This window comes from Megascapheus bottae, chromosome 1, assembly GCF_031878675.1.
Source record: "Megascapheus bottae isolate mThoBot1 chromosome 1, mThoBot2.hap1, whole genome shotgun sequence".
Lineage (NCBI taxonomy): Eukaryota > Metazoa > Chordata > Mammalia > Rodentia > Geomyidae > Megascapheus > Megascapheus bottae.
The window spans coordinates 30,456,973-30,470,980 of NC_143509.1; the positions used below are offsets into that span (position 1 = coordinate 30,456,973).

Below are 14,008 nucleotides of genomic sequence, written 5' to 3' on the forward strand. Positions count from 1 at the left end.
ACACACTCAGCAAGATCCTATGGAGTCAGATGGTATATGCCTGTGATGTCAGATAATTGGGAAAGCAGAAGAAGGAGGACCGGGGGATCCAAATCTGGGCTGTGTAAAGTGTAAGATTCTATGGGAAAAAGATAAACAGAAGTAAAAAGGGCAGGAGGCATGATTTCAATGGTAGAGCAGTTGGTGAGGCCCTAGGTTCAAATGCCAGTACAGCCAAATAAAAAATAATCCTAAGTATAGCATCAATCTGCAAATAAAACCCTTTCTGCGAAAAGCTAGACTCTGGGGCCGAGAGTTTGGCCTAGCGGTAAGAGTGCTTGCCTAGTATGCACAAAGACCCAGTTTCGATTCCTTGGTACCACATACATAGAAAAAGCTGGAAGTGGTGCTATGGCTCAAGTGGTAGAGCTCTAGCCTTGAGAAAGCCCAAGGACAGTGCTCAGGCCCTGAGCTCAAGCCTTGGACCGGCAAAAAAAAAAAAAGAAATAAGAAAAGCTAGACCCTGAATGCAGCCTCCTGGGAAACAGGCAAACACTTGAACAGGCAAACACTTGGCCTCTTGTGGTAGAACAGTGACATATCTGGGCCTTTGCTAGGACTTTGCTAGGAGTGAGACTCCTGGCTTTTCTGGAAGGTAAAATGGCATATTTTATTTTCTTTTCACTTTTTGTTGTTGTTGTTGTTGCCAGTCCTGGGGTTTGTACTCAGGGCCTGAGCACTGTCCTTGGGCTTTCTCAAGGCTAGAGTTTTACCACTTGAGCCACAACACCACTTCTGGCTTTTTCTATGTATGTGGTACTGAGGAATCGAATCTGGGGCTTCATGCATACTAGGCAAGCACTCTACCACTAGGCCAAACTCCTACCCCCAAGATGGCATATTTTCAAGCAGAAAACACTAAGCCAGTACCAACTCAAGAGCCTGAGATCAGAGGATCAAGTTCAAAGCCAGCAGGGTAGGGAAACTCTGATCTCCATTAACCATCAAAAGCTGGAAGTGGCTGGGCACTGGTGGTTCACACCTGTAATCCTATCCACTCAGGAGGCTAAGAAATGAAGTCACTGTTCAGTTCTAGCCTGGGCAAGAAAGATTCCAATTAACCACCAAAAAGCTGTAAGTGGAGCTGTGGTTTAATTGATAAAAGTGCTTTTCCTTGAGAGAGAAAAACAAAAACAAAAAAACCCTCAAGAGGGTCGGGAGTTTGGCCTAGTGGTAGCTGGGAATTTGGCCTAGTGGTAGAGTGCTTGCCTAGCATACATGAAGACCCAGGCTCGATTCCTCGGTACCACATACATAGAAAAAAGCCGGAAGTGTTGCTGAGGCTCAAGTGGTAGAGCTCTAGTCTTGAGAAAGTCCAAGGACAGTGCTCAGGCCCTGAGCTCAAGCCCAGGATTGGCAAAAAAAAAAATTAACAAATTAAAAAAAAAAATCTCAAGAACAGTTCCCATGCCTTGAGTTCAAACCCTGGGACTGGCATACATGCCCAAAATAAATGGCTGTAAGTGGGCATGTGGCTCAAGTTGGAGTGCCAGCCTTGAGTGAAAAACCTAAGGTACAGTACCTAGGCCTGATACTAGCATCAGGATACAGCAATGACCACATCCCACCGCCCTGGAACTGGCAATAGAGTGGAGGAGAATCAATAAGTAACTTAGGCATCAAGCAAGAGGAAGAGGGAATGAGGCACCTAGCTACATTTTTCTTTTTCGTGAGTGTGTGTGCATGTGTGTGCTGGTTCTTGTACTTGAACTCAGGACCTTGGAACTTTTTATTCTCAATGAGGGCACTCTACCACTTGTGTCACAGCTCCACTTTCAACTTTTTGCTTGGTTAATTGGAAATAAGAATCTAATGAACTTTCCTGCCCAGGCTGGCCTTGAAGCATAATTCTCAGATCTCAGCCTCCTGAGTAGCAAGGATTACAGGTGTGAACCACCAGCTCCCAGCTGGCTGCCCTATTAAATAAGTTCATCAGACAGTAACATTTGTGACCCTGTGCATGTGGAAGGAGAAAGCAGCGTAGTTTACAGAGAAGTTTCATTGGCATCTCTAGAATTTTCTAATTTCAAGTAAGCTGTATTAACCCAAGAGGGACTTCAAATCCTTTTTTCTTCTTCTTTTTCTTCTTCTTTTGGTCCTGGGGTTTGAACTCTGGACCTGGGCACCGGCCCTGATCTTTTGGGCTCAAAGCTAGAGCCTTAAACCACATCTCCATTCGCGTATTGTTTGTGACTAATTGGAGGTTAAGTCTCACAGACTTTTCTGCCAGGGCTGGTTTCGAACCACGATCTTCAGATCTCAGCCTCCAGAGTAACAAGGATTAACAAGGCTATGGGCAACCCCCCCCCCCGACCCAGGTGCCCTCGTACTCTGATATTTACGGTAGGCGCAGCCACGAGCGCCTCCCCAGCGGGGAACTCGAGCCACGCCCCCTCCACCTCCAGTTTCTGCGCGTGCGTAGAACTAAAAGCTCGCCGGCCGGTACTTAGTGGGGTGGTTGGCGGCGCGGTTCAGGGCGGTGCGACTAGCGGCTAGATGGCTCGGGGCGGAGAACGACGGACGGTGGCTCTCAGCCTTGCGCTGCGGCTGCTGCTCGGCTTCGGATTAGGCCTGGAGGCCGCCCCAACTTGGGTCACGACCCGGGCCCCAATTCAAGCCTCGGGTGAGTGAAGTCCCCGAAGTCGCCCGCTGCAGCCCCTCTAGCGGCTGCGCCCGCCCCGTGCGCGCCGGGAACGCCTCGCCATTGGCTGCGGCGCCTGCCCGTTTGGAGGCACTCCCCCCTCCCCCTGCACGTGGGGCTGGAATTCTCGCGCCTTGAACCGGCCAGCCTTGAATGGGACCGCAGATCGTTAACTACCCCGACCCCAACACACTCCTACCGCGCTCTGCCGTGTCCCCCACTGTCACCTCCAGGCCGCCCTTGAGCGGGCACAGCAGCGCGGGGTGGGCCGGGCGCAGCCCGACCTCGGGCCACGCGGGGACGGTTGGTGGGGGTCACTGGACGCCGCCTCGTTGCAGGTGCGCTTTCCCTCCCCGCCCCCCAATACCTTCGCCCCTGTTGCTGAGGCCTTATGGCTTAGTTCTTGAGCAACCTAAGACAACTCTCCCAGAGTCTCCTTGGCTTTCTGCCTTAGAGAACAGAAGGGCTTCTTTTTAAGCCCAGCTACCCCAGGCCTCTTGAGTGGGCAACCTCCCCACCCCAGCCCCAACTTCCCAAGTTAAAATGGACCCTTGTGTATGGGGGGCCACGTCCGCCCCCTGGCCCAAGTTGTATTGGCTCAGGTTCATTCTACCTCCCCTCCCTCCCACTACCACCCTCCCCCCCCCTTTTTTTTTTTTGGCGGGACTAGAAACTTGAGCCGAGCACCTCATGCTTACTCTAAAACCAGGCACTCTACTGCTCGATCCACACCTTCCAGACTCCACCACGGGTTGTTGTGGAGGTAGGGTCTTATGTCCCTGGGAATGACCAGTGAACTTTGGTCCAGCCATTATGCTTCCCCCCCTATAGCTTGGGATACTGGTTGAGATGGGGCCTCTTGGACCTTTATGCTCAAGCTGGCTTCCATCCACGATCAAGTGGCTGAGATTAGAGGCTTGAGCCCCATCACCTGGCCTTTCTGCCTTTCTAAACTGGGAGACACCTCTAAAGTTTCTGGATGTTTTTAGGCTAAGTGTTCCTGGGTCTTCCAGTGAGGGTAAATTTGTTTTTTTGTGTGTGGTGGTGTGTGGGGTTTTAATGCAGAGACAGCACTGTCCCTGCTCTTTTTGCTCAAACCTAGCGCTGTTATCACTTGGACCACAGCTCCACTTCTGAGTTTTTGTTGGCTAATTGGAGATGAGTCTCACAGATTTGCCTGTCCAGACTGTCTTTGAACCATGATCTTCAGCCTCTCAAGTAGCTAGAATTATAAGACCCTGCCCCCCCCCCCCAAGGTTGCATTCATTTTAAGCAAGTACACAACTCTACATACAGAATTCTGATGTGACCTGTTGTCCAGGCACTGCCCTGGGTAGGGGCATAAGGTCACAGCCCTGACTTGTATTCATTAGCCAGTCTATGTGAGACTTTTTGTTGTTGTTGTTGTTGTTCTTTTTTTTTGTTTTTGAGACAAGGTCTCCCTCTGTCACCCAGGCTATCCTTGAATCTTGATCTTCCTGCCTTAGCCTCCTGAGTGCTGAGATTGCAGGCATGTACCACCATACGCAATGTTGGTTTAAGGGACCATGATATAAGTGGGAGGGAGAAGTTTGTGCGTTTTGAGTGTACCCTGTTTACAAATGAAGAGACAGGCTGTGAGGGTCTTTGTTGCTCTGTGACACACTCCAGAGGCACACACACACTTCCAACAAGACAGGGAGGGAAGATCCACAGGTATCAGGGTGTGAGTTTCTGTGCCAGGAAAGGCAGCAGCTCCTGGCGGCTGCCAGACCCCTGGGGGCAGGGAAGGAAGCCACCTCTGGCTGTCTCCAGCTCTTCCGCACTCTGGGACTGTGATCTCCAGGTATAGTTAGGCTGATAGTCCTGAGAAGGGACTTGCTGTGGGGACAAGGCATGGATAGCTCAGGGTCCAGGCCCCACTTGTGCCCCACTAGGCCACCACACAGCCCCAGCTTTCCCTGTCCAGAGTCCAGAAAGGCCCAGATCCCATCTGACTCAGCTCAGACCCTCTGACCTGCTGTCTGTGGCTGGGTCATTAGGTCACAGCCCTGACCTTCCCTGTCAGCCAGTGGGAGGGTGGATATTATCCCTACTGTTCAGTGGGGGAGGTAGAGCCTCCTGGTTCTAATAGGGGCCTGGAGCTCCTCCCTGAAGCCAGCTGGCTCTGGAGGCTGTGGAAGAAATCCCAAATGTAGAGTTGGGAGAGAGGGAAGCCCCGTCTAGGCAGGGATAGACAGAGTTGGAGGGAACTTGAAGAGGAAGAAGACTGGGAACAGAAGCTATTGTTGGGGTTTGAACTTGGCCTGAGTGTTGTCCCTGAGCTCTTTAGCTCAAGGCTAGCCTTCTACCACTTGAGCTACAGTGCCACTTCTGGTTTTCTGGTGGTTAAGTGGAGATAAGAGTCTCATGGACTTTAGTGCCCGGGCTGGCTTTGAACCTCGATCCTCTAGATCTCAGCCTCCTGAGTGGTTAGAATTACAGGCGTGAGCCACCTGCACCAGGCAGAATAGGACCTTTGACCTTGCACATCAGCCCATCCCAGAGCCCTTTCCCCTACTCTGTGTGTGTGTGTGTGTGTGTGTGTGTGTGTGTGTGTGTATTTGACAGAGTCTTGTGCTTTGGTCAAGGGCAAAGCCAAACCATAATCTTACTACCTGTGACTTCTACATAGCTGGGATTACTCTCATCATCCAGTCCATCTTATTGATTGACATAAGTCTCACAGCTTTTTTGCCAGGGCTGGCCTCGAACTAGATCCTTCAGATCTCTGCCTCCCAGTATCTGGGATTCCAGGCGTGAGCCACCTTGCCTGGTCCTTCGCCAGTCTGTTTACCCACAGAACTTGGAGGATACCAGAGTGGGCCATCTAGCTCTTTGGAGCCTGGTAAAGTCTCCAGGGTGGGTGAAACCTGGCTTGGGGCCCTCCTCTGCCCTAGCTTTGTTGCTCCCACTTTTAGTGTCTTCTACAGGCCGGATATTGTAGCCATGCTGCCTTGCAGGCGCCGTGGGGAGGCTGTGTGTGGACTTTTGCCTTCAGCAAAGAGCCAGTGTCACCAGTGTCAGTGTGCCACCTGGAACCTGGCGTACCTCTTACTGATTCAGTTCTTGACCTCACTTCCTCCCTTGCCCCCCCCCCTTTTTTGATTTTCTGGTCCTGGGACTTGAACTCAGGGCTTGGGTGCTCTCTTTGAGCCTCTTTGTGCTCAAGGCAGGCACTCTACCACCTGAGTCATGGAGCCACTTCCGGCTTTTCTGAGTAGTTTATTGGATATAAGGGTCTCACAGCCTTTCCTGCCGAGGCTGGCTTTGAACCTTGACCCTCAGCTCTCAGCCTCCTGCGTAGCCAGGGTTCCAGGCGAGGCCACCAGCGCCCTCTGCGGGGCGACTGGGCCTTCCTAGCATCACTGTGCGCTTCGCAGGTCTCGGCAGCGGCTCGTGCCCGTCCAGCAGCTTCCAGTGCAGTACCAATGGCTACTGTGTGCCCCTCACCTGGCGCTGCGACAGCGACCGTGACTGCCCGGACGGCAGCGACGAAGAGGAGTGCCGTGAGTGGCCGCGGGCCGGGGCGGGACTTCCGGAGGCGGGGCTTGCGTGGGGGAGGAGTCTCGGGAGTGGGCGGGACCTGCACGACTGCAGTCTGTGGGGCTGAAGGTGGGATTTAGTGGGGGCTGCGGATGGAGCCTGGGCACAGGCCTGGCCTACTGAGACCCTGGCTGGAGGACCACCGGGTTTTCCTGGGTGGATGTCGACTGATCCTGTGCTCCAGGGATCGAGCCGTGTGCCCAGGGCGGGCAGTGCCCAACTCCCTCCGCCCTCCCCTGTTCTTGTGACAACCTCAGCGGGTGCCCTGGTGGCATCAGGGGCCCGCACAACTGCAGCCAGGGGCTGTGCCGAGGGGACGAGTTGCGCTGCGCGGCGACCGAGTCCTGCATCCCTCACACGTGGCTCTGTGACGGCCACCCTGACTGCCCCGATGCCAGCGATGAGTCTAGCTGTGGTGCGTACTTGCCTGCGGGAGCGTGGTGAGATTTCCCTCCCAGCAGAGGTGCCCCCAGGGTGGGTTGAGCCCAGGGCTGCCCTAGCCCCTGCGTGCGTCCCCTCCTTCAGTGCTTATTGCCTGTTTATTGCAGAAACCAGCCTCAAGACCAGTGAGGCCTCCCAGGGAGGGAGCACCACCCCCATGCCAGCTCCTGTCACCCTGGAGAGCACCAACTCCCTCCAGAATGTTACAGCTACCCTTGCGGGGGAGCGGGCTGGGAGCCCCAGTGCCTATGGGGTTGTTGTGGCTGCTGGTAAGACAGACAGACAGACTTCCTATGACTTGGGCTGCGGGGGGGCGGGAACAGGCCAGCATCAGATGGCTTTTGCCTCTGATCCTCACAGTGTCTGTCTGTCTCCCTCCCCAGGGGTGCTGAGTGCCATCCTGGTGGCTGCCACCCTCCTTCCCCTATTCCGCCTTCGAGCCCGGGGGCGGCTGCCGCCCATGAGGCTGCTGGTGGCTGTGAAGGAGTCCTTGCTGCTGTCGGAACGGAAGACCTCGCAGCTCTGAGTGTTGCCTTCCTCCCGGGTGGCAGCCGAGGGGACACGCAGGCCGTTGTTTGCTGCCATCCCGGCCCTTAGAGGCCTGGACTCTTCTGCCACCAAGAGCCTTGAACCTGAGCTCTTCCAAGTGTGGCCCTGGGGCCGGGGATCCTCAAGCTCCTCGCCTTGGATGCAGGGAACCTGGATGGACAACAGGCAGGACCACAGCCAAGCCGAGGGGCTGGCCCCAAGCCGTTCCCAGACTGTTGGACAGTTTTGTTTAGACACTCCTGCCTCCCCCGTCACAGGGGGGGCAATTAAAGTTCCTTCACATTTCTACTTGCCCACGGGCCTCTGTCTCTGCTCACCTGGGCGGCCTGGGGCTGCAGGACTCAAGGATGTGATCCTGGCTTCTTCCAGTCTCCTGGCTTCTCGCTTCTGGGAGTAATGAATGTCGAGTTGGTCTGTATCACAGCAGGCTTGATGGAAGAAGAGTTCAAGTGGTGTCTCCCTCATCCTGGAGTTGGGGGATTCAGCATGGGCTCCCCCCTGGGAAATGGAAACTGGGCAAACTGGACTGGCCTCTGCTCTAGAGTGTTTTGAATTGTAGGCTAAGCATGGTGGCTCAGAGCTGTGATCCCGGCTACTGTGGAAGCAGAGATCTGGAGGATTACTAGTGAGTGAGTTACCCCTCTACAAAGACGTGTGTAGCGGTGTGCGATCGCCATCCCGCTCTGCGGGAAGTATAAGTAGGTGGATTGCAGTTCAGAGTCACCCAGTCGTGAGACCCTGTCTTAAAAATAAGAAACTAGGCTGGGCGCCTATGGCTCACACCTAGCTACAGAATCACTGTTCAAAACCAGCCTGGGCAAGAAAGTCCATGAGACGTTTATTTCCAATTAATGCCAGAAAATCGGAAGTGGCTGGCGCTGTGTTTCAAGTGGTAAAGCACCAGCTTTGAATGCAAATGCTAAGGGACAGCACCCAGCCCTGTATTCAAGTGTCAGTGCTTACATATATAAACAAAAAGTAACTAGACGTAAAACAGGCAGGAGGCATTGTTGGAAGTAGAAGAGCACCTGCCTGGTAAATGCAAGGCCCTGAGTTTAACCCCTAGCATCACCAAGAAGTAAGTAAATAAAAAAACTTTATTGGTGAGACCCCAAAAGAGAAAGACAATGTTACCAAAACTCTGTACTACTGATGTCGGGGGACAATATACCAGGTAGAATGTCTCTCTAATAATCCCAGCATTTTGGGAGGTAGGCTTTGGAAGGATCTAGATTCAAGACTTGCTTGGTCAAAAAGTTAGCAAGACCCTCATTTTACTGAACAAGCTGTGCACAGTGGTGTATATCTGTCAGCTCAGCTCCCTGGCAGGCATACATAAGAAGATCAAGGTCCAGGCTGGTCCAGCCAGTGAGAATAAAATTAATGAAAGCAAAGCTGACTTGGGAGCATAAGCTCATGCAGTAGAATGCTTGTGTGGCAGACTAGACACTGCATGCTACACTCAGAACTGCTAGAAAAAAGTCAGAAATCCAGGCCAGTTGCCTTTCTGGTGGTTTTGACTGGAAGGGGAGGGTGAGGTGAGATGATCAGGCTCAGGGTTGGCTAGATAATGTCATGTCTACATGCTGCAGGCCCAGGAGTACTGTGCATTGCTTAGTACTTGGCCCTGCCAATTCCCAGTGGCATAGACTGTGGTGGGTGGCCTGTGGATGGCTTCATGCAGGAAGTGATTTCTTCTCTGAATGTCCTGGCTCGGGGGTGTCGGGGCAGGTCCCTTGACTGGTTCCAAGAAGAAACGCAAAGTTAATAGGCTGGGTGTGGTGAGCCTGGGCAAAAGGTAACCAGATCCTATTTCTAAAACAGGCGGAACATAGTGCGTTCCTGTAATCCCAGCGAAGTAGAGGCTGAGATAGGAAGACCAGGGTCAAAGGCCTGAGAGGCTGTAGCTGAAAAATGCAAAGGGAAAGGACTTGAGGTGAGGCTCTGACAGTATAGCACTCGCCCATAGTTGTTTATCAAATCCTATATGGAGTTCTGGGGATGTCTGGAGCTCACCTTTGCAGAAAGGAGGCATCCTAGAATCCTTAGGGGTTAGATAGTACTCTGCTACCAACTGACCCCAATTATCCCAGCAGTGGGAGAATAACTGGGGTTCCACAGAGGGTATTGGGGGTCTGATATCTGGTAGGATGATGATGAGAGGCAAAGAGAGACCAAGAGACCAGTTATATACCAGGAAGGCTTCCTGCAAGCAGTGGCTTTGTGTGTGTGTGTGTGTGTGTGCATATGTGCCAGTCCTGGGCCTTGAACTTAGTGCCTGGACATTGCCCCTTGGCTTTTTTTGGGGGGGGTGATTAGGTACAGATAAGAGTTTCACAGACTTTTCTGCCTAGGCTGGCTTCGAACCTCAAGATCCCAGCTTCTTAAATAGCTGAGATTAAAGACATAAAGCCACCAGAACCTGGTTCCGCAGCAACTTTTTTTTTTTTTTTTGCTCATGGGGCTTGAACTCTAGGCCTGGGCACCATCCCTGAGCTCTTCAGCTCAAGGCTACCACCCTACCCCTGGACCTGGGCATTGTCCCTGAGCTCTTCAGCTCAAGGCTGCTGTCCTGCCCCTTGAGTCACAGCACCAGTTCAGTTTTCTAGTGGTTGACTGAAGATAAGAGTCTCATGGTCTTTAGTGTCCAGCTGGCTTTGAATCTTGATTCTCAGATCTCAGCCTCCTGAGTAGTTAGGATTACAGGCGTGAGCTACCATGCCTGGCACAGCAGCAACTTTTTGGAAAGACAGGAACGGAGGAAGGAAAGAAAGAAAAGTTTTCTCTTGACTTTTGCTTTGCTTGCTTGGCCCAGGGACACATCAAGCACATGCATGGTGGGCTGTGAAGCAGATACCTGGAATGTGGAATTTTTGGAGGTTCTGTCTCTTGAATGTTGTCAGTTCTCCCTGGAACTAACTACTCACGCTATGATCTCAGGCCTGGTGGCTCTATTCCTGTGATGGTGCCTGTCATTCTCTTGGCATGAGGCTGGTAGCTCTCTGGTGCCATTTCTGCCCCGTGTTATCCACTTGGGGTTGAGGTTCAGGGGCGTTTGAGGAGCCCCGCGGCTTGCGTGTGTCAGTCAGGCATGTGAAAGGTCATGTGTGTTGTGTTGTAAATCACACCATTCCTCACACACATTTCCTTTGTTCAGGAAAGTTCACATCTCCTAAAGTTAACCATTAACATCTTCAAGCATATAACTTGGTGGTGTTTAATGTAGTCGTGGTGTTGGGAAACCCAACTTCTGGTTCCAAGAGATTGACCTTTTTCTCATTTTTTTGTTTTCTTCCCCCGGTGATAACTGAGAGATTGAATGTAAGGTCCTGCGTTTGCCAGGTGGGCACTCTACCCTTTGAGCCTCAGCTCCCAGTCCAGCTTGTTTCCTGATGAATTGGAGATAGAATTTCAAGGACTTTTCTGCTCTCAGTCTGGCCTCAAATGGTCATCTTGTGATCTCAGCCTCCAGGATAAACTGGGATTACAGGCGTGAGCCACTGCACCCAGCCTAAGAGATTTCCATCACCCCCAAAGGAAACCATATGGGCATTATCAGCCTCTCCCCACCCTCTCCCTATTGCATGTTCTGGGTATTTCCAGAAATGGAATGGAAATTGGGGCATATGTGACCTTTGGTGGCTGCCTCCTCTCTCTGAGTGGAAACTCAAGTTTGAGTTGTAGCCTGCGTCAGGCTCCCTCTGTGTAGATTAGCCATGTCTTGTTCGTTCTTCAGTCAGTAGGTACTCAATTATTTCCACTGGAGGAAAGACACATGAACTGGAGGTCACATAGATTGGTTCTGAGACAGGATGTCATGATGTAGCCCAGGCTGGCCAGAGACCAGATCTCATCTCTGGACTTTCTGCCTTGGCTGGATTTGAACTGTGATCCTTAGATCTCAGCTTCCTGAGTGGCTGAAATGACATACTCTGATTTTAGTCCTGCCTCAATCTCTCTGGTTCTCCTCCTTGTGCCCCTCAACCAATTGCTTATCCTCCATCACCACAGCTGTTTTATCTGCTGTGACCTTTGTCACTGTTGTGACCTCCTGTGGTCTCAGCCCAGGTCATAGACCTGTCTCTGCCACTTTCTCCCTTACCACTTATCAGGACAAGCAAATCTACAGAGATGTTTCTGTGTTGGAGTAAATCCTGGTGCCTTCAGGTGGTGACATACTGAAGTTACAAAAGTATACTTCAATGGAACATAGTCAGTAGGCCAGAGTAGAAAGTTGGAGTGATTAGGGATTTAGCTCAGTGGAAGAGCACTATCCTAGCAAGTGCAAGACCCTGAGTTCAGTCCTCAGCTCCACACAAAGAAAAAAAAAATGCCTGGGCCAGAAGCATGGCCTTAGTCCGCACGAAGCCTAGTGGTAGAGTGCTTACCTAGCATGCACGAAGCCCTGGGTTTGATTCCTAGGAACCATATACACAGAAAAAAGCTGGAAGTGGTGCTGTGGTTCAAGTGGCAGAGGGCTAGCCTTGAGCAAAAACAGTGTCCAGGCCCTGAGTTCAAGCCCCAGAGTATATTAATGCCTTTTTTTGTGTGTGCTATTGGGATGAATAAGTCAACAAAATGTGGCTCATTCGACCACATGTGTGCCTTGGATTGTTTAATAATTATTCACAGCTCTCTCCCCTTGCTCCAGCTCTTTCTCAGCTTCAACCCAGAACTGTGCCTCTAAACGGCAGTATGTACTTTGCCTTTTTTCTTGGCATCTGCCTACGTTGTGTAGCAAATCTCTTTTCTCTGACCTTCATAAACAATAAACCTAGATGTGATCGATTCATACAATAACGAACTACTGAATTATTAAAATAAATAAAAGAAGGAGAGTCAGGAGTGTGGCCTAGTGGTAGTGTTTATCTAGCATGCACAAAGCCATGGGTTCAATTCCTTGGTGGTACATACACAGAAAAAGCCAGAAGTAGTACTGTGGCTCGTTATTTGAGAAACCTCAAGGACAGTGCTCAGACCCTGAGTTCAAGCCCCAGGACTGGCTGGTACACACACACACACACACACACACACACACACACGTAATTGTACTTCGGGCTTGTTCTGGGACAAGATGGTCATACAGAGGTGTGAATTTTACCTTGATGACCAAAACCAGGGATGGAAGACATGCCCACATGTGTGTGAACCCGTGGAAAATGGATGGGATCATTTTGGGGGTGACCTCTTGCTCTAGCATGGGGAGGGGGTGGGGCAGAAACTTGAGAGACTGGGTTTCTGTCAAGTTGGTTCTCAGGAGGAGAGAGAAGAATCCAGAGCCGGTTGACCCTGTGCAGGTTGGCTGGTTGGTGTTGAGTATGGCCTCTGTGGAAGTTGCCCAGAGCCTCCCATCCTGCCACAAGGACTGGCAAGAAGGGCTGTGGCACCACTTTGGTGAACACCAAGTATGCATCTGAAAGAACACGATGCCATGCGGCAGGCCACCGCTAGATGGCGCCCGCGCCCTGTCCCCATGCCCTCCAGCCCCAGGCTGCCTGCTGGACAGGGTTGCTGGACTTCAGCCTTGTGTTACTTTTGTTAGACATGTGCATAATTCACAAGTAGTATACAGTCACACAACCCATAGTGACTCTGCATTCAGCCACAGCACCACTTCCAGTTTTTGAGTGGTTAATTGGAGCTAAGAGTATTATGGGCACTTTTCTACCCAGACTGGCTTTGAACCCTAGTTCTCACACTTCAGCCTCCTGAGTAGCTAGAATTATAGGTGTGAACCACCAGCACCTGGCTGTTTTACTTTCATCTTTTTTTGGGGGGGGTGGGGAGGAACAGAACTTTGGGTTAGACTAGCTAGGTGGATGATCTGCTACCCAAGCCATGCCCCTAGCTTTCCCACTTTTAATTTTATCTCTTTCTTTTTATTCTTCTGCTAGCTCTTGACCATTTGAGCCATACCCCGTCTGGCATTTTGCAGGTTAATTGGAGATAAGAGTCGCACAGACTTTTCTACCTTGGCTGGCCTCAAATTGCAATCCTCCAGATTTCAGCCTCCTGAATAACTAGGATTATAGGTGTTACTGGTACCCAGCTGTACTTTTGACTCTGCCTGGCTCCCCCTCATGGTATCAGTTAGATTTTTGCAGTTTTTTGGATTTCTGGAGGATGCTCAACTTTGGCCTGTATTTAAGGCCTTTCCTCCCACTTTTAGTGTCTGTGGCTGGAGATGGAATCTTCTTTTACTTGTGGGTAATCTGCAATTTAGCCTGTGGCCAATTACTTGTTTTTATCTCAAAACAACTCTCAAGATTTGTTTTTTCTTTCACTATCAGAGACTACATCCATTCTCATCATGCTTCCTACTCCTTTGGTTCTATCTGCATTTTCTTCTCCAATTTGTGTTCCCTCTGGGCCTTTCCACCCTCTTTTTTTGTATGTGTGTGCAGGACCTGGGGCTTCAACTCTGGACTTCGGTGCTGAGATTTTTTTATGTTGTTTTGTTTTTGGCTAAAGTCTAGCTTCTCTACCACTTGAGCCACAGATCAGCTCTGCTTCCTTTTTTTTTTTTTTTTGACATGGGGACAGCCCTGGGGCTTGAACACAGGGCCTGAGCACTGTCCTTGGGCTTTCTCAAGACTATCACTTGAGCCACAGCACCACTTCCAGCTTTTTCTTTTTCTGTGGTACTGAGGAATGGAGATCCGGCAAGCACTCTACCACTAGGCCACACTCCTGGCCCTGGCTTCCTGCTTTTTGTGAAGTAAATTGTAGATAGATCTCACAGACTTAGCCGGGTGCAGTGACTCACACTTGTAA

The 14,008-nt window shown here is 51.1% G+C and overlaps 1 protein-coding gene across 1 annotated transcript; it reads left to right on the forward strand.

Annotated features, from left to right (window-relative positions):
• Positions 1 to 2,462: 2,462 nt before the first annotated feature.
• Positions 2,463 to 7,520, forward strand: Cd320 (CD320 molecule). The gene is made up of 5 exons (XM_090341658.1): positions 2,463 to 2,662; positions 6,082 to 6,207; positions 6,429 to 6,659; positions 6,793 to 6,954; positions 7,069 to 7,520. Exons 1-5 carry the CDS (start codon positions 2,536 to 2,538, stop codon positions 7,209 to 7,211), a joined length of 789 nt encoding a protein of 262 aa, XP_090197784.1. The 5' UTR covers positions 2,463 to 2,535; the 3' UTR covers positions 7,212 to 7,520.
• The last annotated feature ends 6,488 nt before the right edge of the window (positions 7,521 to 14,008 follow it).

Coding starts and splice junctions, on each gene's coding strand:
- Cd320 (XM_090341658.1), top strand. CDS start 2,536: ATGGCTCGGGGCGGAGAACGACGGACGGTGGCTCTCAGCCTTGCGCTG. Junction 2,663..6,081: donor GGCCCCAATTCAAGCCTCGG/GTGAGTGAAGTC, acceptor TGCGCTTCGCAG/GTCTCGGCAGCGGCTCGTGC. Junction 6,660..6,792: donor CAGCGATGAGTCTAGCTGTG/GTGCGTACTTGC, acceptor TGTTTATTGCAG/AAACCAGCCTCAAGACCAGT.